A 27,813-nucleotide genomic window follows, 5' to 3' on the forward strand; every position below is an offset into this window, starting at 1 on the left:
TGAGATAATCTTCCTCACCCTGAGAGCTCACTATGGATCCCACTGCCACCATCTTCTAAACCTTTCTTATAAATTGATGATAGACAATTTCTTTTTCAAGGCCTGTCCCTGCTGAACATAAAATATTAAATATTATACAGCAAAGCACTACTTATATATTTGGAAAACCCAGAGCATACTATGCCTGCAGTGTAGGAATCCTGCTAAAATGATCACATATGTAAATAACATCCTAGCTTGCAGTACAATTAGCAGAGTCACACATGAGCAGTTCTGGTGCTTTACATGGACTACCTCTTTTTTTGTATTGCTGCTACATCCCAGTGCTCAGGGAACGTGAACGGTGAATCCATTCAGAGACTCTCCTGTAATGATCTAATATTTTGGCAGTAATGCGAGCATTTGGCAGGGAGAGAACTGAAACACTGTTCTTACCCTGGAAGTTGGCTTTCTTTGATTAACCAGTGCACAAGAGCTACAGGTGTTTGTTGAATTTAACAGGTTAAATGATCACTGGACTAGTCCACACACTTCTGTTACAGAAGGTGAAAGTAGCAAAGCCAGATTGCTCAGTTTCTGAGGACAAATTTCTTTTTTATTTTACTCTTCCACCTCTGTAGGTGAAAGTGTCTGTTGGAAAGCTAAAGATTTTTTTTTCTCTTTTCTCTTAGTACAATAGGTTAAAGTTACATGGTTAAGAAATAGCACCATTAAATACATTTTTTTTTCTATAGCTCTTTGAGCAGACAGTGTTCAAACTGTCCTGGGAGTGGGGGAAGCATAAGCTTCTAATATTTGCCCAATGTGAATTTTTCTTTATGTTGTGAACACCAGCGCAGAGCTCTTTTTTCACTGCCTAGGCTGCAGAATGCCATTCAGAGGCTGCTCACAAAGGCTAACATGGGGCTCAGGAAGCTAGTCTCTCCCAACTGCCTTTAAAGTTGGTGGCACAGGAATGGGTGACTCAGGGAAGGCTCAGCTAAATGTAAGTGTTCTCACTTGCCTTCTGGAAGGCTGTAGACAAACTAGTCCAACTAAAGCCGTGAGTATATCTTTTAATGACCATACCCAAGCTGTATGTCTTTAGGTATGCTCAGTATTTCGGTCCGCAGCATTGCACTTACACACTTCGCAGATGGATGTGCTTCATCTGTCCCCTTCTTCTATGGCATATCTCAAGCATCAGCTTAGGCAGTAAATCCATGCTAGAGCTATCCATTGTTGATTTTTTTGTCTTTTAGTCTCTGAAAGTCTATGACAGATCGGTGGTCTGTAAAAATACCACAACATTATTCAGACCAATAGAGGGCTGAGAAGACTGGGCAGGGTGAGGGGGAACTTGTAAGGTCCCCATCAGGCAACAGCCAACATTTTGGTTCACAGTCACATGCTTAAAATAGTTTAATGAATCGGGAGCCAAAGTTATGCATATTGTCACCATTAATGCAGCTGGAATTAGGGGTCAACCAGTGCGTAGGTACCATTGCACACACTAGGTTTTTCTCTGCATTAACTGCTTTAATATTTAATTCCTGAGAATCTTGGCTTCTTATGCAGAATAGGGCAGATTCTGGAGTGGTTGTGGTGTAGGAGTCAGAGAGGTCATCAAGTGCAGAAGGGCAGGAGCACAGCATAAATAGGAGATGCTGTGCTGGCTGCATTTGTGATGACTGTCTATTATTGTACCCAATACACAAATGGATGGTACACGCCTTATTTGCCTTGTTGTTTTTTGTTTTGTTTTGTTTGTTTGGCTTTTTTTTTTCCAGCAGTTCTTTTAAAGTAAGCATTCTGTAGTCCTTTGGAAACACTCTGTCATCATGCACGTCTGGGCAGACTTGCATCACAGCCCTTGAGTTAGTCCCAGATGATGTAGGAATATTCTGTTAGCAGGAGTCATGTTCTGCTGACAGAGGCTTGTGTGCTTCCACACGTGCCCAGGTTGTAGACCGATAAATCCCGGGGTTGTGTTAATGGCGTAGAACCATTTTCACATTTTCCTCTCACAGCATTGTCATAAAATGCCTAGTTTTTGACCAGCTTTTGAGCTCAGCTGGTCTGAATTTCCATCTGGCCAGAAGTTCACCCCCCTCTCTTGGCAGCCCTGTTTTGAGTGAGAGTGGCTTTTCTTTTGGCTGGAAGACATGCACAAACAGATGAGCAGAGCTTGCTCAGAAAGATGAGCTGATTCTGGGACACCTTTCTCTGGGGAGTGAGGACCACTGTACTTTAGAAAGGGAGAAGGGAGATACCACGCTTGTCTCTTAAGACTGGGCCAGGCAAGGCCACGCTTTATTAGTGTCAGCAGTGACAGTGCAGTGACAAAAGGGAAGAAGGCTCCAGCCAGTACTGCTTTATGCCTTCGCCTCCTCCCAGTTCATACTTTCACTCTGCTGGTATTTGCTTCACTTCTATTTCCACCTGCCACCTTGCTGACAGAGCTTCTGTAGCTTTACAATGCAGCATCTATCAGATGGTGCTTGCCTCATTAAGAGCAGTTTCTGATGAACAACAACCATCCAGGTGCTCAGAAGCATAGTCAGGTCTTTCATGAGCAGGACAATATTTCTCCTTGCTTCTGTGCAGATGCCAAAGTATGACTGTGTGGTGGTCAGCCAAACTCCTCAATGTCTCTTCAGGGGATACAGCACCCAGAGAAACAATGCACCCACGTGGAGCTTTTGCAGCATGTGCTGGAGCATGAATAGTGACTCCTCAGCATTTGTGATGATCTTGCCTAGGAACCATTCCTCGTGCATTGCTGGAGAAATAACTCTTCCTGCTGACATCTTCAGACACTGAAGACGGGTAGCAAACGGACAAAGCAGTCCTTTCTGTAGTCCACTTTCCATTACGAAGGAGCTCCCAACTCCCTGCTACTCTGGGCAGAGTTACAGCTTTCCCCAGAATGGACCCTTTGCTTTTTTTTTTTTTTTTTTAAACAAATAAAATGAAAGCATGATGGAACACTGCACTGACATTAGCAATAAAAGAAAGTTGACTCTGACTTCTGATTTCTGGTGATGCGGAGTTGTAGCTGTCCATAATGATTTCAAGATGATGGCTTAGAGTTGAATGCAGAAAAATAATCAGTTGGTAGGTGGCTTCCAACTCATCTTAATCTGATCTAAATCAAAACTAAATGACATAGCCTTTGTGGAAGCCCCAATATTGCGTTTCCAGTGCTCAGCTGATCAGTGAATATCACAGAACTTTACAGTTACTGACCATTCACTACAATATCTGCCCATTCTTTTGCCCTCTAAATTTTCCTTCTGTAGGAGACCAAAATTCCATTTCATGCCTTCCCCCCCCCCCCCCCCCCCCCTCAAAACGTGGAATCAGAGTAAACCGTGCTGTCATGGAGAGCAAAGGAAGGGAATTGTAAATGTTCAAAAATAAAGTGCTAATAACAATGTGCTAATAACATGAAGAAGCAGTCAGTCTGAAATGCAGCTCAGGGAAACTGACCCTAAGGGGCAAACTCAAGCGAGCACTCAGAGCCTGCGTCAGGCTCTCATGGGTCTCACGGTGTCAGTAAGCTCTCCAAGGCGCCTGTCCATCATGTCCTCTGATGTTGGTGACCATCACCATGTGAGCTGAGGGCACACGGTGCAGGAACAGACAGTACGTAGGTGCTCAATGGTGCCGCGTGCTGTGAACCAGCATAACTCTGTGGGATAAGCAAGTCTTACTGAGGAGCAACCAGAAGAACTGCTGCTGAAGGTGCTGTGACAGATACATTTTTAAAAGAAAGCAGTTATGCAAAGCAGCAATTGTAGCACTGTCTATATATATCTGTTCATAGGTGGATAATGGTATTAGTAGCACTAGATGTCTTTTGGGAAATTATGCTCCTTTTATATTTTATTAGCTAATAATTTCCTGACGACGGAGTCATCAAATTACAATAAAATAACAGTAAGATATTTTTAGCAGTGAATACTTTCACCGGTGTCTGACAAATACCTGCTCACTTTCTTTGGGGAGATTATTTAGATAAGAACAAGGGACATATCTACTAGAAGAAAGAAACACAGACATGGCTGTCATTCTAGAAGTACCTGAAAAAAGGGGAAGAATAGAAAAAGAAGAGATAAAATGGGAGAGAGATAGAAATTAGGGTATTTCAGTAGAATTAGCTGAAGTATAGATGTAGAGTATATGTGTATAGATATTTTATATGTAGATTCTATTCCCTATTTTTATTCTTAATGCCATACAGCAAATCAAAGGAACCCATTAATTTTTAATACTATTGAACTCAAAAGCAGAATGGCCATTATTATCAATTAATAGGTACTTGAATAATTTGAAGTCTAGTGGCAGACAATCTGAAATGATATGAAATGATGTATCTAAATATTAATATTGTCTTATATTTCAGTTTGCCTGCTGTTATTGCACATTTTTATTCTCTTTGCTCACACCTACCTTACACAGAAAACCTTTTCCCCTCATTGTTTCTGAAAAGTTATTAAATTCACATTGTTAGTGCAAGTACAGGTTTGGTCATTTGCTCACATTATTAAATGTTGGTCTTTAATAAAGATTAAAAAAAAAAAAAAAAACAAAAAAAAACGGTTCACTTAGTATATTTTTGCATACTTTGAAATATTCTAAAAACTACCTGATATCCTTATCTTCTAAATGCATAATACCTCAGTACAGTACTAGAACAAAATACCCAGACCCTGAGACAGGAAGAAGTTTGGTTTCTATTCACAGCCCTGCAATGACTGACTCAGAGCAGTTTTTCTGTCCCACTTTCCAGAGTGGAATGGCATCTAGGGCAGCGTGGTGCTGCCTCCGGTGAAGCTGGCAGAGACCTGCTGTGCATGACCGAGCATGAATAAAGACTTTTGGTCATTAAGGTTTCTGCCCTGTGAGTGAAAAGAAGAATTTGGGGTTTGATTTGCTTGTTTGTTTTCCTTTCCAAAGCAGGTTCTGATCTTTTGATGGAAAGTGCTTTATAAATGCTGAATACAATGACACGCTCCCCAAATAAGAAAGTAAATAAGCTTAGTAATGATAGCCTAGCCCTAGTATGCCATTAACCTCGTCACTGTACAGTCATAACAAAAGACAGCATTTGCTGCAAAACTGCAAAATTAAGGGAGGGGAGATGGGACAGGCGTAGCAAAAAGTTACCTTCTTGGAAGGATGAGGTTGTACTGGTCAGCCTGAAAAGCACTTGTCTTGCCATACTGGCTATCTCACCGCAGTGTAGGTTGTTGTTGGCAATACAGAAAAGCACAATTTTGATGAGGGAAGAAATTAAAATTTAGCTTAGTGAATGTTGTCAGGCACCTGCCTTCCTTGTGCATTTAGTGGCATTAGCAAACACCAGGAGAGTGACTGATGTTGCCACAGTCCATACAGGTGCTGAAGATGTGGTTGGACCCTGCACTGTGCCGCCATGTACTGCTGCTGACGGAAGCCCAATGTCTTCTGTACCACAATGAATATTTTGTGTTAAAAAGGACTCCTCCAGTGGTGGTGTAAGGAACTGCCTTATAAGAAGCTGATCGGGCTTTTCCTATCTCTTTCCCTGATGAGCTGCCCAGAGAAGCAGAGCAAATGCACAGTCAGGATAAAAACTCACTTAGGTCTTCGTTCCATTCCTTGTTGCATTAGTTACTAATAAGTTAGTAAAACCAGGTTTTGTGTATCTGACTGGTTATAGTGATACAGGCCACAGGAGGAACAACCTGAACAACTCTGTTCTTTAACAGGAGTTAATAACTTCTGCATTTCCTTGCTACCGCTGGTTGCAGGACATTGGTAAAATTAAGCAAAATTACAGATCTCCTAAAGCTCCATAGAGAACTCAAGATATTATCCAGACTTATTCATGTGATAGTGTGGTTGAAATGATGTGACTTTACAACCATGTAGAAAAAAAATGTATTTAAAGTGTTTTTAAGCTGGAATCTACTCTCCCTCTCTCTCCTGGAAAGGACCACTGAGTAATTTATACAAATTCACTAAGATCATTGCTGTGGGCTAATATTGTCTCCATTCCAAACGTATAAGGATTATTAAAGCTCTGCACTGTGTAAAACTGAAGGGAACCAAGGGAAATGCTCTTCTATAAAGGATTTTAATGAGAGCTGTGATTGCCTTGTTATTTAGCTTGCTATTGTGCCTGCAGGCCTGCCTGAATCCATATGGCACAGACATACTATAAAGAAGCATTATAGGTACAGCTTGCAGCCCTGCCTGTGACAGGATGAAACAATTTGGTAAACATCACTGATGGAACAGGGAAAACAGTAGCAAGGAAAGGTCACTTTTTACAGCCTGTACTGTAGCCTGGTTACTGAATAGTTTAATGTTCCTGTAAGAAATGTTTTCTTTAGCATGTGTGTGAAGAGCTGTGTAACTTTAATTTTCCCTTCATTTAAAGCCTGTACCTTCTATAGGAGGAGGTGGGGGAGGCCATGTGCAAGGAAGGGGTAGATGTTGCTTCCCACGGAGCAAAGGGGGGCAGCAGTAAGGTGGGAGGGCAGAAGAGATGGGGAACAATGCAGCAAGGACCTGGAGGTCAAGCAGGGTGGGAGCCCCGGTACTCAGCCATGGTGGCCAACATGATGCTGGGAGCCAGGCAGAGGCTGCCACAGCTCATAAAGACAGTGAGTTTGCTGAAATCAAATCGAAGTAAGCGCTTGCCCTGCAAGGACACAGTGAGCAAGGGGAGTGTGTTTTGTATGACTTTCATATTTCTTACTACTTTACTAGTAGTAAGGGATAGTGACTGCTGTTGTGGGGGAGCCCCCCTTGTTTGCACATTATAACTCTGGTCATGGCTGTCATCTAAGGCAAGGAAGCAGACAAAGTAGTGCTTTGAGAGTCAGGGGTGAGAAAACTGAGGAATGAGGCAGGATAAGAATTTTCAGATCTGATGGGTTTAAAATTATTGGGGTATTTTGTTAAGCTTTCATTTTTACTTTTTAAATTAATTTTCTATCATTGGAATGAGGGTCAATGGCTGACTGATGCCTTGGACAAAGGATGCTTTTGTCAGAGATCTATTTTCTTGGAAATAAAAATATAATGGTGTTAAATGTATTTTGAGACATTCAGCAGATAACCTGGAAAAACAACAACAACAACAACAACAAAAAACATGGAACATCATATTTGTCATCCTCTGAGAAACATAGTGGCACCCAATGTGGCTTCTCCTCTCACCATTTAATTTTCAGCTTCCATGTCTTTTCATCTCAGTGCTGGAGAGCTGCAGGCCCTCTAGCAATAGAAAAAGCAGTGGGATTTGGATATATTTGCTCCGTTTGAAACCCCTTTTCACCATCTGGGAGCAGCATTCCTCATGTTTGCTCTGTGAAGAATCGATGGCTTAAAATAGAAATGGAGGAAGGAAGAGAAGAAAGAAGGAATCTTCTGAGACCAGCCAGGTTTACCAATAATTTGCAAAAGCCTAGCTGAGTTTTAAAATGTTTACTTTTTTTTTTTGGTGACATTATCACAGGAGTCCTTGCTGATGTATGTAAGTGTATTTTAAAATATTTATAACTGTCTTAAATCTGTTTTTGTTCATCTCCTCTTCTCTTCCAGTGGAGTTTTTATACTGTGATTTGGCTTCCATGAAGTCTATTCGGCAATTTGTGCAGCAGTTTCGAGCAAAGAATTGTCCACTCCATGTCCTGGTGAATAATGGTGAGTTCCATTTTCTTCTTTACATATCTGCAGGGGAGGAAGTGACAAATGGGGCTCTCACCTATCATTTAAATGTTTCAGATTGATTACCTGAACCATACGGCAGGTTACAGTATGGCTGCCTTGACAGGGTTGTCTTTCTAGGGGTTAAATTGCAATTTTGAGAGAGCACCAGCTGAGCAGATTGAACACTTGGGTGCCACCCTTCCTTGTGATGTTATTGCAAGCCTTGCTTCCTGCTGTGTTTCTAAGCTTTCCAGCACTAAAACTCATGTAACAGCAGAAAAATCTGAGCATCCCTTAAAAAAAAAAGCAAAGCAAAGTAAAGCTGTACTTCATGGCTGTAGAAAACCTGCCCTTTCACCTTTGTTTGCTTTCTCTCCCTTTATATTTCCCTTGTATGAATGCATTTGTTCCTGCTGTGTGTTGAGCTGGATGGGGGGGGTCAATCCATTTGAAATATAATCTAGCAAATTATCCAAGTGACCTTAGAGCAGTCACTGCTTAGATCAAGGTGCTGCTGTAAAGTTGTCCGTCAATCTGCATCCTCAGTGATCAGAGAACAAATTAAAAGGATGACATTTATCTTGCATTCATACAATTATCAAATGAATCTCATTACTCTTAAGGATTTAAACTTAGTTATTCACATACTTGCCATCTAATTATGCTTTATAGTCATGGTATTTTTGGAAAACAGCCCATACAATAATTTTCCTATATGCTCTGTATGCATTTTCCTAAAGGGGAATTTTCACTGGTGTATTTAACTAGGGAAAAATCTGCCAGCAACAATTTAGGCTTCTTTTAGAAGCTTTCTGCTGTTATTTGCTGCTGTTCATCTTTTCCCCATTATTTGCATGCACGTTCATTATCTTTTCCCGTGAATCTTTCAGTCCAGGTGAGGGCAAATGTGCTGCAAATAAAATATTTTGTTACATTTGTTGATGCCTTAAAGATCTCTCAGTAATGCAAATACTGCAATAAAAAATCAAGAGTATTTTATTTCTTGATTGATATGAAACATTAATGAAATGTTCAAGTAAGTGTTCATTTTTATTTCATTAGTCAAATAAAGCCTACCATTATTATTTTAATTGTGAAATACTTAAAGGTAGTGGATATTTAATCCTGGTTGCAAAATCTATGTAGTTGTATACGCCTTCTTTTAAAGATGCACAGTGCAAACTGTTACACAGGTGGGAACCAAACTGCATTTTGAACATGTAGCACTTCGTAGAACACAAGGTTTTGATATCTCTGCACCCATCAGGAAGCCCCTGCCATCCACTAGTTTCTAGGGCTGTATGGTGGGGGTTTGGAGACAGCTCAGGAGAGAAACAATGGAGCTACAATGACAGCTCAGCCGGAAACCCTCTTGAGTAAAGGACTTGGTTCTGTCCTATGTGCTGCTGAAGCAGGACAGATAAAATTGCAGTTAAATGCATATTCTTAATCAATAAATTAACTTAGATGCAAATAGTTCTCATAATGTGCTTAATGTAAGACCAAAGACCCAGACCTTCTTTCAAGAAAGATGCTTGAGACTAATATCTGCCTGAATCAGTCTGTATTTTCATGACCTGCAAGAAAGGCATTTGATTTCACTTATGATTGTTACCAAATACTTAAAGTTGGAAAGAAAATTGGGTTGTTAAAACAAACAAACAACAACAAACAACTTGTTAGGAACAAGACTGAAATTGTTGGTCCAAGCCTGCTTTTTACTGAAACTTTAACAGAATCACAGAATTGGTAATATCCAAAGCTGCTGTAAATACTCCCTTATAATTAGGTTAGTCTCTGATCATTACCTGGCACATCACCAGCATCCACCTCTAAAAGCTCTTTCCTTCAGTTTATGGTCCTTTATGTTTGCTCTTGGAAATAATCTGTGGTATTCAGTTTTGTAACTAGTTTTAAAGGGAAAGCCCAAGTGCTCTCTTGGTATATGAGATGAAAATGAAAATACCTAATAGAGGAGCAATGGCCTAACATAAAAACCTTTTCATCTTCTCTTGGCTTTCCATCAGTACCGAGCAAATACAAGACAAATGCTGACATTTGGGTTAACTGGTAGGCTTTTCCTTTTCCCTTTCCTTCCTCTCTGTCTCTCTCTCTCTCTTTTTATAACCAGTTTCTTCACTGTTATGCAGTGTGCTAAGGAACGAGATCCAGTCCATCATGGACCGCAGGGCTGGAGGCACTACTCACTCAGAAACCTCATGACAGTTGTCAGCTCCACTTCCTTCTTTGCGTGATCCCTTAGAAACAAGCTTGGGTCCCTGGGAGAGGACAAGGCTTGCGATAATAAAGTGTTTTATGTGGATGAGTTGTTGGGCATGTTATCAGTAGTGAGTATGCTTTCTGTCAGAAAACTTTGTTGTCGATAGCAAGGCATTTTGCATGGCCATTAGAGTGCTTGGAGGACATCCCATAATGACACGGTGGATTTTCTTTTGTCTCACTGTATGCATCTAGAATAGTGGGTTTCTTATCACCCAATACTTTATTATTTCTTACAGATCTTGAAGCTCTAGTGTTCTTGATATGAAGAAGAATTTTTTGTTTTCTAGCATACGGGGAAGAGCCTGCAGGTCAGGCATCTGCACAATGCATTTGTTGGCAGTCATATGCTTCTCAGAGTCTGACCCAAAGTCTGTCGGGGCTAATAGGACATCTCTATTAGTTTTTGAAAATTGATTTTTTGTGGGCCCCATGACTTCTGAATCATACCAGGATTGGCAATCTAATAGTAAATTTCCTCTCTGTCTTCGTAAGACCAGGACTTCATTATCAAGGATTGTATTCTTTTATTACATTTAATGTAAAAACACCATGAACTGTTACATTGCATTTCTTTTCACAATACATTAGTGTTATTTAATGGCTTTAAATTAAAATATTTTAAATTGATCTATATAATTATGTCTATATATTAGTGGTCTGTCCACATCATATCTCCATGAGTATGGATACTGAATGTATGTAAAGGTATATGATATTTGATGGGGGCTTTTGTGAATCTAACAAAACGCCAATCATTTCAAGATGAATTGAGGAAAGTTCTGACATTATAAAATAATACAAACTATGAAATTAAGATGGTATTATTATTAAAGATAGGTGATTTGGCACAAGTTGCTCTGTTAGGTAGATAATCAGTACTACATGTTTGACCAAAGATCATTATGAAATTCAGCAGTTTCCCAGATCACTGGTGATTTTTAAAAAAATGTATCTGCTCCCCATCACTTGCCTGGCTCAAGGATCTAGCTGGAAATTAATATAATAGCAAACTCCTGAGTTGCAGAATATTCTGCTTGAGCTAGACACCCAGATGCCACAAAAATTTCAGTAAGGTTTACGTATCCAACCACTTTAGGCACTTTAAGAAGTCTAAGCTTTCAAATTGGAGATTAGTGCACTGAAGTCACCTCCTCTCTTTTTGTTATAGATGTTTTTAGCATATATATTTAATTTTCTAATTTCTAATTTCAAAGAAAAAAATTTGGTTGAATACACACATGATTTCAGCTGACAAATAAAGGTCTGTTGTGCCACTATGCTTTCTGCATCAGTAATGTGCATGCTCAGCTCTTGTCTTTTAAATTAAACAAAATGTATTAAAGATGCAAATAGGGTATTACATAAACATTCTTTAAAAAACATAATGTGCCAGTGGTAAAAGGAGAAAAAAATTATGACACCAAAATATAATGCATTTTCTGTGAAAAAAAAAGTTAAAAAAAAAAAGGTTAGCTAAATAGTCAAACTATGAGCCACAGAAGGGTAGATACAGTACAGCTTACTCTGACAAAAGGTCAGAAGAATGTGTATTCTAGTCCACTAATTTACAAGTGGATGCCATTTTTTATTTTTTATTTTTTGAAAAGGACAGCATGTTTGTACCGTTGAAAAGCATTTATTATATTACAGAATCTACAGTAGCGTAGCCATTTAATACAGTCATTAAAATAGTATCACAGTTAAGATGCCTTATAAAGTCTTCCATCTTCACGAACTGCACAAGGAACAGATGTAAAACACTTTGTAAAATTCCATAAACAGCAGTCACTGATTAATGCTAGAGATATTTTTTCTAACTTGAAGTCAATTGTTTTCTCTGTGTGCTAGATATGTTTCTCAGTATCTTTTAGATAATGCTTTAACGTATGTGTTCTTTGCAGTACTTTACGATCTTAAAACCAAGAGAGCTAACACCAAAATCACAACATCTTTACTGATAAAAGAATAGCTCTGGATACCAAACATACATTGTCTAATTCGCTAAAAATGAAATAGCAACTACCTTCAGTTGCAGTTTACTGAAGGGCTTGTGGTTTTGGCTGCAGGATAGGAAAGGACTGAGAGAAAACTACATTTAGTATATGCCTTGGCATGCACACAGATGCAGAAAAAGAGTTTAGAGATTTCAGTATATTATTAGCCTATTGTAGGCAGATTACATTTAATATATTTCATGTTGAGAACTATCTGAGCCAATTTGAAATCAATAATTCTGAACTGCTGGCTAGTTCAGAGGATCATACTCCATAAATTGTGGATCATCTGAGAAATCTCTCTCTCTTGATAGAATGAATAGGTCTCTATAAGCTTATTTCTTCAATTCCTAGAGCACAATAAAAGCTATATCTGTAGGTAAGCATGTGAAATATCAATATATTTCTTTGTGTTACCTACAGTCAGTTCAGCCACGTGCAGTCCAGCCATAACCCTTTGCCTGGAGAAGTCCTGTGGATGCTGTCATGCTTGATCACATATTAGATTATTCGTTTTTAAGTATTTCTAGGATCAAATCTTCAGAAGAAATGTGAGATTTGAGGGGTGGGAACAAGTGGATATAACAAATGCAAACAGTTTTATAGGTACCTAGCTATTCACCTATTCACAGGTATTATTGATTGGCTATGTTTAACCACATTTACTTACGTTATAGCAGTGGGATCCAGAAAAGATCCTGTCCCACTGGATTAGGTAAGAGCCAGCTCCCCTGTCAGTAGCAGCTGCAGGCTAAACAGACTATAAAATGAAGTGAAGAAAAAACATCCCCAAAGAAGTGGAAATTCACTGGAAAAGGCCTTGAGTTAAAGTTAGTGAGGAGGTTGACTCCAGTGGAACTTGGATTACAACAAAAATAATGCTTTTCCTCCAGTTATACAGGAGGCTGTGGTGAATTCAGGAACTGATCTCTCATGAATCTCATTCCATCGTCTTGATTACAGGGTCATTTTTCATCTTTATGCTTCCCTGAAGACAAATCAGAGAAATATTTAAGCCAAGCTGAGGTGAAAAAGGAGAGAGAGGGGAGGACAAAGAGGGAGAACAAGGAGAAAGAGAGGAGGATGAACAGAAGGGCAGCTGGCCCTTTACCTGTATGTAATGGTTGACCAATAGTAGCCATCGTGGGAGAGCTGGGCCTCTGGGAGGTGTTTAGAGCTGGAAAAGGTAGTTTGAAGTAGACGGGAGATTGGTTTCCAGTAGATATTCCGTGGATGATGGGCAAAACTAGAAGAGTCATAAAGAAAGTAACATGCAATATTAATTTGTTCTAAAATTAGAAGATACTCTGAGAGGCAGTTCTTTTGAAGAAACCCAGTGATGACATATGGCATTTAGTTGATTTTTTTCAGCAGAGGTATCTTTATTAGAGAGGTGACTGGAAATTAGGGGGAGGCTGGCTGTTTGCACACTGTGAGTTACAGGTATTTGGTGCCTTGGGTACTGGAAGCAACTTGTCTGGGCACATGTGTCAGAGCTCCGTGATCCTGCCTACAGTGCCCAGCCCAGCTTGTAAGGAGCCACCGATGGTTGTGCAATGCTGACATTTACTTAGTGCCCACATTTTTAGCAGCAGTCATCAGCTAGAGCTGTTACTATACTTGAACGGCATTGTTGTCTGCCAGAATATGTATCCACTATAAAGATAGCAGATTTCTTATAAAAGGCTTAGTTTTTATTTGATTAACTAATATGTTGGAAGAGCAACTTTAGGCTACTTCCAGCTGTCAAACTGTAAGGATTTCATTCATGAAAATCATCACTTTTGTTTGATATTATCTTTTATGTCTTTCTAATTATTTCCAAAGCTTTTTCTTTGCCTGGGATATCAAACATTTTATGAAAAGGGAAATATCTCAGGCTCCACATGCTGTAGGTTCTTGACCCACTTGCTTTTATGTCCTGAATGTGAATTTTTTATCAGTGGAAGACAGATACAATAATTCAGCTATTGATGGATTAGGAAACCCAACCGGTTCTACGTAAGTGTGTGGGACATTTGCCACTGGCTTTACTGAGAGGCAGGAACAAGCCATAGTTTATTCTTGCCTAATCTTTTCATAGCTTTTAGGTAAAAATATTTTTTAGAAAGATTGCAAAACAAGATATTTTACTTCTAGGAGAACTTCCTACTGAATGAAAAAGCTTTGATTGACTTTCCTATATTCTGTTTTTGAGGGTGATAGCTCACTATTGTGCCAACACAAATAACAAAACACTTACTGAGCATGCTTTTAGGAAATGAAGATTTTGTTTTGTTTTGTTTTGTTTTGTTTTTGTTTTATTCCCAGCCAGGCCCAATTGTGAATGCTCTGATCTTAGTGCAAAAACAAACCTCAGTTATGGATCATATGTATATTTTCGTAACTGACTCATTTTCCAGGGAACTCATATATTCACTACGGAGCAGCATGACATTGATTCAAAAAGTGAATCTGTTCTTAAGGAGTTATTATAACCCATTCGGTTTTATGCTGAACCTACCAAGACTGGGTTGTTGCTCTCATTGTCCTTGAATGTGGATTGTCTGCATTTTTCCCTTTTTGTTCCGTTTAACCTACCGATAGGCTAAAAGCTTGTCTTCACTGGAAAGATGCATTACTTTATCTCTGTGGGTGCAGCTATTACAGTCCACTTCTCCCTTGTAGGCATTATAGGTGAGTCCAGGAGCACTAGCAGTAGACATTACTCAATCTCTATTTGCTTACTAGTTAGCCAAACTTTTAATGTTTGGTCTAAAACTTTTCATGCCAACTATCTGCCTTAGGCTAAATTATTTTTAATTTAATATTTGTAATGCCAGATAAAAGAGTTTATTTTTTTCCAAGAATGGTAAAAAAAATAAATCTTTGTTTTTTATGATGTCAAAAATGATGGCAAGTTTCTTTAAAAAAGTTGTTCTTGTGTGATTGTAGTTTGGAATGAGGATTTGAATGCCGGCAAGGTGCTGCCTTGGTGTCAGAGATGGATGAACCTTCCAGCACCAGTAAAACATTCCCATTCTGTGTCGAGACAGAAGCCTGTTAAGCAATCCAGTTTGGAAAACATCTTTCACATTAAAATATCTAAAGGTTTTGCCTGTACCAAGCATGTCCTGACTTGGGACTGAGCTGGTCTTTCCCCTAGCATCACAACCCAGAGCCCCTGCAGAAAACACCATTTACAGGCAAAGGCACCAGCACTGATGCTGGGCACTAGTGTCCCCTCTTCTCCATGGCTACCTCGGAGCTGTGGTGGAGATGGTCACTGTGGCTTGCTTCAGCTTCTCGTCTCTCTATTGTCCAGACTGGGAGCCTGGCTGCTCTCTGATCTCCGTGCCAAGTTTCTGTCCCATGAAAAGGAGGCTGTGGGGAGGGGAGAGGTGGGTGGAAGGTAGTGGGTGTCCGGGTTTTATCTTGATTTGGAGCTGGGACATGGCTATGGAGATGGGATGTGATTTCAAGTAATGCCTAAATGCCTCGTCAGGCAGAGCTGGTGAGCTGATGCTGTTGGTGACCCCACATTGCTAGTGACCACATCTCTCTGTAAGTGCTGGCTGTTGTGTTTTTAGGCATGAGGACAAAACCTCCAGTGTGGAGCATGGAGAAGCCCAGTTTGAAGCCAGATGGGAAAAAAACCCCTTCAACTTCCAAGGGAGAGAGATTTATCCAAGAAGACAAGGTTTAGAGAACTAAAATAGAAGAGAGGTGGCTGAAGATGTGAGGGTTTAGAGCAGTCATACTGGGATGTTAAATGGGAGAGACAGCAGAAGATTGAGTAAAGAGCTGATGGGGGGAACAGGACAGTCAGGTGGGAACCTTTAGGACGGGGGAAAACTTGATGGCAGTACATTTGTGTTTTGTGATTTAAAGACTTTAAACAGAATTAAACTATGAATGTAGCATAAATTCTTAATAGCAAGAAATGCGTAAGAGAGCAAGTAGCAGGGAGAAAGCTGGGGTTGGTAGTAAGGATGAAGCGAGGCAATTTAATGTCTCAGCTATAGGATAGATCTCAGTCAGTTTGCAAGTGATTAGACGCCACATAATTCATGAGAACTGAGTCCTTATTTTGAGGACTAGAATCTCTGTTGCACACCAACTGATAGAACCTTTTCTTGCAGTATGGGAATTCTTCACTGATCTCTTTTTGTGTGTATGTGGATTTACTGATGTTTCACAGACAAAAAAACTATTTCCCCCAGCGGGGACATTATTATAATCTCTCTCTTCAGTCTAGCCTCAAACTAGGCAAATAGCTTGCAGAAATTAATTCCCATCTACCCCTGTGTCAATGATGATGGAAACTGAACCAAGGATAGGGAAGGTGCTGGGACCCTCCCAGCCCCATAAGAGAACCATATCTTGTAGGATCGAGGCATAAAGGAGCTAGGATGTCTGGGTAAGAAAATTAGGGACAGCAAATTTACTGTTTGCGGGAAAGAACCAAGGCAGATGAAACTGATATGCATGTCTGGGGCTGAACCTCTCCCCTCCCTCCTGCACATGTACTGTTCCCGATAAGATCGGAGTTGGGTCACCTGATTTTGGGTATAGGAGAGGGAGGGGAATGCAGGCAGGCTCCTCTTCTGGGAGGAGAGACCATAGCTGCTGGAGACAGCTCTCCTCCGCAGCCCAGGGCTCAGTATTAAGAGGCTGTTTATCAAACCTGCTTCCACGGTGTTCAGTCTTCTCTGGGGAAGCTCTACACAGGGGACACTGTCCCACCCCGGATGCTATACAGATATCCTTGCATCTCTCTGAGGGTCAAATCCACTGGCGTGGTCTCTAAGTGCCATCTAGGTTTGCCATTTTGCCATAGCATAAAATTCCTTGCTTTCCTTCTGCTTGCTCCAAGTTTTCTTTAGAAAACTGTATATATGTACACACACACACATATATATACACACAGAGCTCCAAGATACTAGGAAGTACAATAATGAAAACTGCCTACACAAGACCCTCCACACTAGAACCACATCACTAGGGAGCTGTATCAAGCTTAATTTTTATTTTGTTTTTAAATCTTTGGATTTTTTTTTTCTTTGTCAGTTTTCATATACTGTTAATCTGGACCCTGTGTGTGGTCCTGTATAGACTCAGAGTGCTTCTGTGAGATACCAGCAGATGTGCTGGGCTCTGTGTTACAGACCTAGTAAGAGTGTTTTTAGCAAGCAGTGTTTTGTAACAGTGCTGTAAATGCACCTCTCTGCAGCCCAGACAAGGCATAAAAGTCAAAAGCTGTTAGGTCAGTACAGTTGTGTCTCCAGTAAGAGCCTCTGAGGGCAGTTCTTTTAATAAGGCATTGCACCTTCTCGTTGCTCACTAGCCAGGAGGGAACTGCAGGGTGGGCATATTCTGGAATAACTGCACAACTGAACGAGGTGGAACAAACTAGTTGAAGCAGCTCTACAGTTATTAAGATGTTCACTCCGTTGTAACTGCTCCTATTTAGGAGAGAAGTGGGCTACGCTATAATATAGCTAGACAGACCTATTGGTAGATCTTTTGGTGCATGCATGTGCAAAGCGGAGCAATTTGGGATGTGTGCTAGGTGGGGTGTGCTGCCCTGTGTGCCAGCACTCATGGAGGGGGGGGAACACAAAGCCTGTATATAGAAAAGGCTTTGCACTTTCATTTGGAGTACCCCTCTCTATTTATTTATTCCTTCTGGAACTTTTTTTGGTATGGTATATATCTCTTGCAAACAGCAAAAAATAGGTGAATGTGGTTATGTAGGTTCATCTTCTGCTGTGAAGGTATTGTGTATACAACTGAACTCTTGCATTGCCTGCCTATCCTCTGTGTTGCTGGGGATAAAAAGCCAGCACTGCCTCCAAATCTAGCTCCATGAGCCTGCCTGGGAAGGATGGCATTTTGATTATACATCTGGAGCAGAGTTTTTAAATCTTGCCTGTGTTTTCTTTCATTTATTTAAAGTGTTTTTGAGAGAAATACCTTTACAACCTCCAAGTAGCTCACTGTAAATAAATCTAAATGGGAGAAACACTTGTATTTTTAAATGTATAATATAGTTGAAGTATGTTCTGTGCAGCTGCAGGTACAAGAATTACAGAAGTTATTACCCTCATCTGCAGTACAGGCAGGCATGGTACAAATCCTCCTATATAATCCAATAAAAATACGGTATGCGCCTGGACTGTCATACTTCCATCGCTCATAAACTTTTTAGCTATGTTGTGTGCCATATCAGATTCATTATGCTTTTAAAATCACATAAGAATAGTTCATTGATGGATCCCAAAGATCTTCATTGGAAACTTTTATAAACAATCATAATACATGAATGATTACAAAGACAGTTTTCTTGAGGTGTATTCATTCTTTGAGAGAAAAATACCTTCTGTTCTCCACTGCCTACTCATAATAATAATAATAATAATAAAAAAGATATATTTTTTAATTTGTTATAGCTAATTAAAATGTGTGTAATTTGAACAAATTACAATACATAAATAACTGTGGCACACTGGAATGCATTACTTTGTAATAAGAACAATCACTCAACGTAGTTGCAAAATCACACATCAATGTGTCATTTAGGCAGTTTTATACATGCACACTGTCAGACTTTTCCCTGAACATTTCAATAACAGCTAATCATTTTCATCTTGCTTATAAATTCATTTTCTAATGCCATGCTGCCATCAGTGACACTTTTTTTGTTTTGAAACAATCTAGATAAATCTGAGGAAAGAGCTATAAGAGAGTTGTATCAGAACGGAGGTGCTTGATGTTAATGGCCTGTATGCTGCCACTTCAAATTTCACATGTGCTCCAAAAAAATGAGGAGACTGACTAATGGTAATTAAAATCAGACAAATATTGGGTAGTATTCCATGCCAGAAGAATCAGCAAAACCATTCTTGGTTTACAGCGAAGAGGTAAGATGAAAAAATAGATATTTTTTAACATATCAAATACTATTGGATTAATTGAAAGAATTAAAAATAGAATCAGCTTTCACTCTTTGAGTTACCCTTCCAGGCCCTTGAGTAAAGCTTATGGTGTTTCTGGAAAAAAAGAAATCAATAGCATGCCACTTTTAGTACCTACTGAATGTTAGGGAGTTAATAATTAAAAAAAAAAAAAAGGTTTTGTTGCTACATTTGCTTTTGTCAGAAAAGCAGCTGGGTTCAGTTGCCCGTTGGGTATTGCTTTGCACACTCACTCTCAGGGAATTAAAATGGCTTTTCCTCAACTAAGAGGAGAAAGTGCCTTCAAATTGCAGGGCAACATTTTTTGAAAGCCTTGACATGAGCCATTTCAAAGATGAAAGCCTTTAAAAAAATCTCTGTCTTTCAAAGATATTATTGGATTAATAGTATTTGACCAGCTGTTGAAGACAAAAGGGGAATTGTAACAGCAAGAAATCCAAGCAGGGGTGATTGTGCTTGCTCAAGGACTTGACCACATTTCTGCCCAGAGGAAGCTCTTGAAGAATGACCAGGACAATTTTAGGGAACGTATTTTAACAGTTGTACATTGCATGAACATAACTTTTTTTCCATCTCATGACCTGATCTCAGGTCTGTTTTCTGCTCCCAGGAAGTGCAGCACAGATGGTGGAAACTAATTGGGGTGGAGGGCAGAGCCTGTATGTGCTCTGGAAATCCCACACCTCTCCAGGGGTTGTGGGGGCAGTTGGTACAACATAGGCCAGAGGGAGCAGTGACAGCCTGTCTGACTTTGCCTGCTGGTTATGATGCAAAGCTGAAGGGCTGTAGCAGCCATCTAGGGCACTTCTCTTCTCTCTGGACAAATTCCTCTGACTCAGCTGGTAGAAGTGTGTGTGTGTATGGGGAGGCCTACAGCAAGCCCTGCAGCAGCCCAGGCAGATGAAGAAGCAGCAGTTGGGGATCACAATCTGCTTTGCTGTGCAAGGGCTGCTTTATGTTCTCCTTCCTTTCTTGGACTGCTATTTGATCAGTGTTGCTGCAAATACACCTCTTGCAAACTGCTCCCTCCCACCTTTTCCAAGTTTTAGAGCTTTGGAAGGCAGGATGAGCCCCAGAGAGATGCAAATCATTTCCTTGTACCCACCCCTGTGCTCAAAGATGCAGTAATGTTCCCATCTGCCCTCCAACAGCTCATGCCAAACCCCGTCTCTGCTAAAACTCGCAATCTAGCTGACTGAGACTTGGTCTGGGTGCTTGTGGTTTGTTGTCCCTCCCACCCTTTCCCTCTTCTCCATGTCCCAGAAAACAAGAAAGCTCCACGTCACAGCAGAACTTATCTTACATTTCTGTCCATTTGTAATCTTCATGCCAGTGTTTAGTCTGGGCCACTGTTCTGGATGTCATTGTATGCTGCATATGCAGATTATGGAGGAAAATTGAAGTCTTTTTCATTCTCCAGCTATGTGAGCAGTTGCACCACACATCAGAAAAAGTGCTGCCAAGGAAAGAGAATACAACGGGACACCCAGACAGACACCCTCTAATTTGTGTCTTTCCATTATTAAAGATGAGATTTGTCATGCAGAGACACCGCGTCCGGTGACTGGGTTCTGCTGTCATTCTGAGGGACCTGGGAAAGTGACTGTGATGACAGAGATACACCAGTCGGAGCTTGTGTAAAGGCCAGGCGTGTAATCTGAATTGTGTTTCACTCATTCATTTCATCAGCCAGCAGAGTGGAGGAAGGGCTTTGCTCACATTCAGTCTTCGTTTCTCTGCATGTGAGTGTGCTGTGTTACACCCAAACCTTTTACTTGCTCTCTTACCATTCTGTCTTTTGTCCCCTGTCTTCTCTCCTTCCTTCCCTTTACTCACTCTGCTTTTCCAGTTGTCTTCTGCTCCCTTCCTCACCTATATTTTCTTTTCCATCTGATGTGTTTTACACAATTTCTGTGTCCTTTCAACATTGTTGTTTTCCAACCTTTCATGCTGTTTCATACTTTCTATTCCCTGACTGTATAGCACAGCAGTCTCCACAAACAGTACCATGTCTGATCTCCTACGAAATGCCCCGTTTCACTCTGGACTGTGTTTCCACACGGGGCTAACTATTTTTGATGTCTGTGCCCATTAAGCAGTAGTAAGCCCATAGGTGAATTTCTGGGTGAAGCTATATATGTTAACCATGCTAAAAAGATCATGAAAATGTAACCTGTTCAATCTGAGCAGCAGTAGCAAAGCAGAATTATCTGATGGCTGAACCCTCCTAAAGAAGGAGAGACGCGGACACACAGCATGTGTAATTTACAGTGGGAATTTAATGTGCCATCATTGGTCTGATGTCAAGCAATGGAAAGTTAAAGGGTTTTTAATGGACCCATGAAGTAGTGTGAGGATGAAGCTGAGACCCTTTTATATCTGTATGCAGAGTGGGCCTTTCCGCTGTATCATATTCATGTGTTTTAGAGAGAAGACAACTGGCCTGCAACGTTATCCTCTACGAGCTGCATTTAAATTACAAAGGTCAGGTCCACTTGTATGATAATTAAATTTTAATAAAACAAGAATAATTTATAACATTCGAATCCACATTATAATCAAGTGGGATAGATAACCACCTGTGGTGGTTTTACTCAGGTGGGTGGCCGAGCTCCACCTCAGCCGCTCTCTCACTCCCCCTCCTTGAAGGGGAAGGGGGAGAAAATACAATGCAAAGGGCTCAAGGGTTGAGATAAGGACGGGGAGATCACTCAACAATTATCATGACGGGCAAAATAGACTCAGCATAGGGAGACAGTAAGATTTACTGCTTATTACTAACAAGCTAGGGAAGTGAGAAACAGAGGAAAGAAACCAAAAACGCCTTCCCCCCATCCGCCCTCTTCCACCTCCTTCCCCCGAGTGGCATAGGGGAATGGGGGAATGGGGGTTGTGGTCAATCTATAGCACTTCTTCTCCACCGCTCCTTCTTGGTTACTCTTGTCCCCTGTGCTGTGGGGTCCCTCCCATGGGATGCAGTCCTTCCCGAAGTGATCCTGCGTGGGCTTCCAACAGGCAGCAGCTCTTCAAGAACTGCTCCAGATATGGGTCCATACCACGGGGTCCATCCATCAGGAGCAAACTGCTCCAACCTGGATCGCCCATGGGCAGCAGCTCCTGCCAGGTCACCTGCTCCTGCGTGGGCTCTTCTCCATGGGCTACAGGTCTGGCCCAAAATCTGCTCCAGCGGGGGTCCTCCACAGGCCGCAGTCTCCATCGGTGCAGGTCCACCTGCTCCACCGTGGTCTCCACAGGCTGCAGCGTGGAGATCTGCTCCACCGTGGTACTCCATGGGCTGCAGGGGGACAACCTGCTTCACCATGGTCCTCTCCACAGGCCTCAGGGGAACTTCTGCTCCAGTGCCTGGAGCACCTTTCCCCCTCCTTCTTCACTGACCTTGGCACCTGCAAGGCTGTTTCTCACTCCTCTCACTCTCCCAGCTGCTGCGAGGCCGCAGGTATTTTTTCCCTTTCTTAAATATGCTCTCACAGAGGTGCAAACAACATCACTTATTGGCCCAGCTGTGGTCAGCAGTGGGTCTCTTATCTAACATGGGGCAGCTTCTAGATTCTCCTCACAGAAGCCACCCCTATGGCCCCCAGCTACCAAAACCTTGCCACATAAACCCACTACACCACCACACAGCTTCAGTGCATGGTATAGTTCATATGTTAGCACAGGGTTCTCTGCAAGATGCTGAAATCAACAGTATATGTGAGGGATGTGGATGCTTATTTTAGGCAGTGAGTGAGAAAATTGCGGTTTGTAGAAATATATGCAAAAATATTGCCAAAATAAGCAGTCAAATAGTTGTTTCAATATGCAGCTGCATGTAAACATAGTAATTAATATATGTTGGGTAAATTTACTGCATCTTTTCTCACCCACACCAATGAGATAGAAGTTGCAGATTTCAGACAAAGACTCAACAGATCTTTAAACTCCAGCCAGGGCTCAGCAGAAAGCTATCCGGGAGAAAAGATCTGACACTTAGCCTGGTCTTGCCTCCACTCCTCTGAGCTCTTTGATGGAGGTAGTGTTGTTGGGATCACCCAGTTCCCACATCCTCTTGGTAGATTTACTGTTGTTGTGGATCTGCAGCATTGGATTCTGGCATGGCAGCAGAGGGTTAAATCAGCTTTTAATGTCTTCAGAGCGCTTTTCACACTTTTCATCTATCCTCGCAACCTGGCAGGGAGGGAGAGACAGTCTACCTGTTTTCTGGCTAAAGGAGTGGAAGTGGGGATTTTCACATTTTTCTCGGCAGGAATCAGTCAGTGTCAGCTTTACACTTCACGTGCCATCACTAGCCATTCATTGCTCTAAATGCCATGTTTACACTGTGCAGCAGGAGATCCGTGCTCCTTCTATCTAGCTTCTTCTCTGCAATAAATCAACTGGTTTTCCCTCTACTCTCTCCTCCAGCTGGGGTGATGCTGGTCCCTGAAAGGAAGACAGAGGATGGGTTTGAGGTGCACTTCGGCTTGAATTACTTGGGACACTTCCTGTTGACTAACCTCCTCTTGGATACGCTGAAGCAATCAGGAACGCACAGTCACAACGCTAGGATCGTCACTGTCTCATCAGCCACCCATTATGTAGGCAAATTGCACCTGAACGACTTACAAAGCAGGTACTGATCCATTTTGGCTATTCACTGATCTGCAGTAAGGGTGTGTACTGATTAAATTGTGGTTTTTTTTGATGACTTTTTTTTTTTTTAAAATAATGGTGCTTCTCAGGCAGTTGTTTGGATCTTGAACAAAGCTTGTGGTCTCTTACTCTGAGCCTTGAAAGCCTTGCTTCCTTTCTGATGATCACACCGTGATGGCTGTGGTGCAGTCTGGACTCCTCACTGCTTAATCCAGGAGACTCTGAGCAACTGGGAACTGTTTTAAAATGGAGGGGTGATCGCTAACAGGCTTCACCCTCAACTGAGTGACCTCTGGGGGCATGCAGGCACTGAGGACCTGATCCTTTCATCGAATGGGCACAGTGGATGCCCGTGGATGCCCTCACAGGGCCGCGTGTGCCCGGGGCCCCAGGGGCACATCAGAGATGTTCTCCGAGAGGGCTCTGGCTGGGCTCTGGCAGGGCTGGGCTCAGGCAGGGCCGCCGGGCCACGCCTGCCTGCCTGCTGGCAGCTTTGCCCAGCCCACGCCCTGTCTGCCACTTTTCCCTCTCGGGCAGCCCTGCCAGCTGGCACCAGCTCCATCCTCCCGTCCCTCCGCCTTGTCCCATACCACTTCTGGTCTCTCATTCCCCCTCCTCCACCATGGTCCTTCTCCAGCCTCACCTGCTGTCCTCCCTGGCCCCCACAGGCCAGCCCAGTGAGGCACTGGAAATGCTCGAGCCCAGCTTCTTGCCTGGGTCACCCTCTGTGCTTCCCCGAGGGAATGGAGAATGGGGAGTTCATCAAGATCCCAACGCTTTGCTTGTGACCCAGCAAGGTCCGCAGAGCTGTGTGGCCATATTCTGCCCATCCACCATGGGTGGATGTCTATGGGATGTTTGTAACATGACCAACACATCAAATGCTGTGGTAGATATCTCTGGTGTCATACAGGATCTGTGTAGATCGTTTAACTAGTTGAGGAATGAGCAGTATAATTTAGATGATAAATTTTAAACTTTCCACATACAGTTAACAGATGGAAGTGACGCGCTTGCTAGCAGGCTCAAATTGAGTCCCCCTTCTGCTGGCCTTCAAAGAGTTGCTGCTTGCTCAAGGGAAATCAGTGTTTTGCATCATTTCCCTGGAGAAATTTTTGGTCCTTTGACAGGGACTTCAGCAAGTACTTAGAGGCACCTGGCCCGAGGTTTCATTTTGGAACAAAGACTGAAATTAGAGGGCTGGGCTGTTTCCACTGCACACATTTTACATATGAATGCTGCATTAAGCATGTCAAACTTTCTGTTTGACTTCTGATTACATAGTATGGCATCAGTTTTATTACAAGCACATTGTTTAAACTCTGCAGGGTAGTAGCAGTTTAATCTCTTGCTTGTAAAGCAACCAAAGGAAATTATCCTTACTCTTCAGTTGATGTATATATTCATTGTTTCTGATGTGCATGTTGGATGGCACCACACAAGGGGACTAAGGGGAGTGTAATTAGTATTTCTTTGGGGTAAAGAGCGGAATGCAAAATTAAATGTGGCTGTTCTGTGACTCTAGATAACAGTAGTTTCCCTGATCATAGCAAAGCTTTTTACTGTGCCTCTTTAGTTTAGGATTGTCCTTATCTGTGATTCATTCTTATTAGCTCATACTGTAAAGGAACCAGAAACATTTCAATTAGAAAGGTTCGGGTTGAGCATGAATGTGACCAATCTTATGGAAAGAAAAAATATATATGCTGTTGAGACTTACCTGCAGTTTTTTTGTCAAATCCTGCCCTGTTGCATTTCAACTTTATTGGTATAACAGACACAAAATAGGACAGAGTCTGGCTGATTTTATATGCTCTTTGTCATGTGGATGCTCTGAGTTGCTCAGGGGCAGCAGTGGCAGTGGTACTTGCTCCCCCAGGCATCAGGAACTCCACTGGCTTCCAGAGCAGGCTGTGGACTCTTCTTGGTTCAGGTGGAAGAAGACACTCCTGTTATTTTTTAACTTAGGTGCAGATAAGCCCTGACACAACTGTATAGTTAGTTGTCTCATAAACGGTGCTGCTAAAATAAGAGATTGCTTGTGTATTCAGGTACATGCCTATAGTGTGAGTAGGTGGTTTAGCAGCACTGGAGAACTGTTGCAGGGTGCGATACACAGGCATCGCTGACACTGTGAAGCCTTGGAGATGCCTTGTGATTCAGAATAGCATTTAAGAGCTCTGATGGATGCATAAGGACACCCGAGGCAAGCACTGTGATACAACAGTGGACTGCCACGGTATCCTAGTGACAGAATCCCTCATTTTTGTAGCTCTCGTGAATGTGGAATCTTCCTAAAAAAATTGTACTGGCTTTTTCCTTATTTTGAGTTGGCTGTAATTCAGTTCACAACTCTGGTTTATGTTCCCTGACTGATGTGTAGTCCTAACCTCACAGGAAGGCAGCCAAATGATTTGGAGCCATTCATTCACAGTAGAGAAAGGGGGCTGTACTCTGCTGGAGAAGTTACCCGTGGCAGCAGACTGAATTGTTTACCATACTCTTGTCCCATTATTCCTAGATTTTGGTTGGGCTAGTGTCCAAACTGGAGGTGAGTAATGGTAGCAGAGAAGGGATCCATCCATCAAATACAGCAGAGAAGGATAGACAGAAGGACTCTTGAAGGAGACATGAAGGAGAAAGTAAACTGAGGTGCTTTACCTTGGATTTTCTTTGTGATCATTCTCCCACTCAGGAGAGCCTGGGATGACAGTCACAGTTGTGGTCACACTCCCAACTTACCTTACTTGTTACTTGCTGCTCAGAGTTCTGGTCTGAAGCCAGAAGTCATCCATATCACAGTGACCACAGGGCCACATCATAACAAATAATTGTCAAAAGGTCTTACTAAGGAAAAGCATTAAATGCAGCTTTTGCTACTGTCTTCCATGTTTCCTCTTTGTTTGTTTTCTGCCGTCTTACTAGTCTGACTTATCCCATGTTTCTCTTTTCAACTTCTTTTTGGTGTGAGTGTTAATTTAAATGTTCCTTGATTTTCCTTGCACGTTCACTTATTTTTCTTCCTCTTTTTCTCTCTCTCTTTGTACCTGCCTGCTTGACTTCTGTGTTTGCAGTTTCATCTTCACCTCTGTCTTTTCAGATTTTTTTCTCTCCATTGCCTTTTCCCTCCCTATCTCATCCTTTTCCTCTGTATTTGTGTCTTATTTCTGTGCAACAGTTCATTTAATGCTCTCCATTTCTCTTCCGCTTGCCTTCTCCCCTCAACCCCAGTCCTATTACTCCCCTGTGAGTGTCATTTTCCCTCCTTCCCGCCCATCCTCTTCCCACACACACCAGTAAAAGAGACACAGCATGGGTACATCAAGGCAGGACAGAGCTTGTTCCAAACTGGCAGGGCATAGCTTGTTTCATGTATGTTATTGAAAATGCAAACGCACAAGAGCAATGACTGTTCTCCCGGTTCTTTTGCTGAAGGATATATGAAGAACATCAAACGCTTTTGTGGTCTTTTAGATCCAGACCATTTTCAACAGGAATCACATGAGTCGACAAGGGCATCCCTAAGGCAAATCATTCTCCTTCATCCCTACTTCGAACACTACTGTTTTCAAGGAGGTGAAAGTTTAACAGAAACGCTATCTGCAGGCATTTCAGCAGCGGTGATCTAAGCAACTGCGTGCTGATGGTCGTACACTCTGCACCCCAAAAGTAGAGAAGCATAGCTTTTATCTCCTTTTCTCCTCTTATGCCTGCTTAATATAATACTTTCTAAAGTGAGAGAAGAAAAAAATATGGGCATGACAGAATATGGACATCTGTTTTTGGCAAAAGTTTGAAGAACATGGTGCCGTCCCGTCCACTTGAGATAGGCTTGAACAAGGCACTGGAGTTCATGGTGCTCTTACCAGGCTGGGAGGGGGAGGGCACTCTTTCAAGTTCTATACCTACCAAAGTAAGAAGGAACTTTTGGGAAATGAACAGAAAAAGGCTTTACTCCCTTTCCCAGGCTGTCGGTCGTGCTTGCATATGCTCCCTTTCCCAGGGGTTAGCATCTTTGTGTGTTCTGTCTAGCTTTTTCTCCATGACTAACTATTCCTTTCATCATCCCCTCTTTTTGCATGCCAAATGGGCCCTGTAATGCTGAATCACATGAATCACAGATTTATGAACTCCCCAGCCATAGTAACACAGCTCCTTTTCTGGTTCACATCTCCTGTATATTCAGGAACAGTTAGTCACACTTTTTTCTGCTCTCTTTCCTCTGCTCTGTTACTGTGAAA

General features: G+C 41.8%; 1 protein-coding gene across 2 annotated transcripts in view; it reads left to right on the forward strand.

Moving 5' to 3' along the window:
• The window catches only part of DHRSX (dehydrogenase/reductase X-linked), a 168,435-nt gene that overhangs the window by 98,996 nt on the left and 41,626 nt on the right, over window positions 1-27,813 (forward strand). For both annotated transcript variants that reach the window (XM_035542092.2, XM_035542090.2), the window contains 2 exons: window positions 7,579-7,680; window positions 23,345-23,552. In XM_035542092.2, the coding sequence (XP_035397985.1) occupies window positions 7,579-7,680; window positions 23,345-23,552 (310 nt within the window). The remainder of the gene's footprint in view (window positions 1-7,578; window positions 7,681-23,344; window positions 23,553-27,813) is intronic.

This window comes from Cygnus atratus, chromosome 1 (assembly GCF_013377495.2).
Source record: "Cygnus atratus isolate AKBS03 ecotype Queensland, Australia chromosome 1, CAtr_DNAZoo_HiC_assembly, whole genome shotgun sequence".
NCBI lineage: Eukaryota > Metazoa > Chordata > Aves > Anseriformes > Anatidae > Cygnus > Cygnus atratus.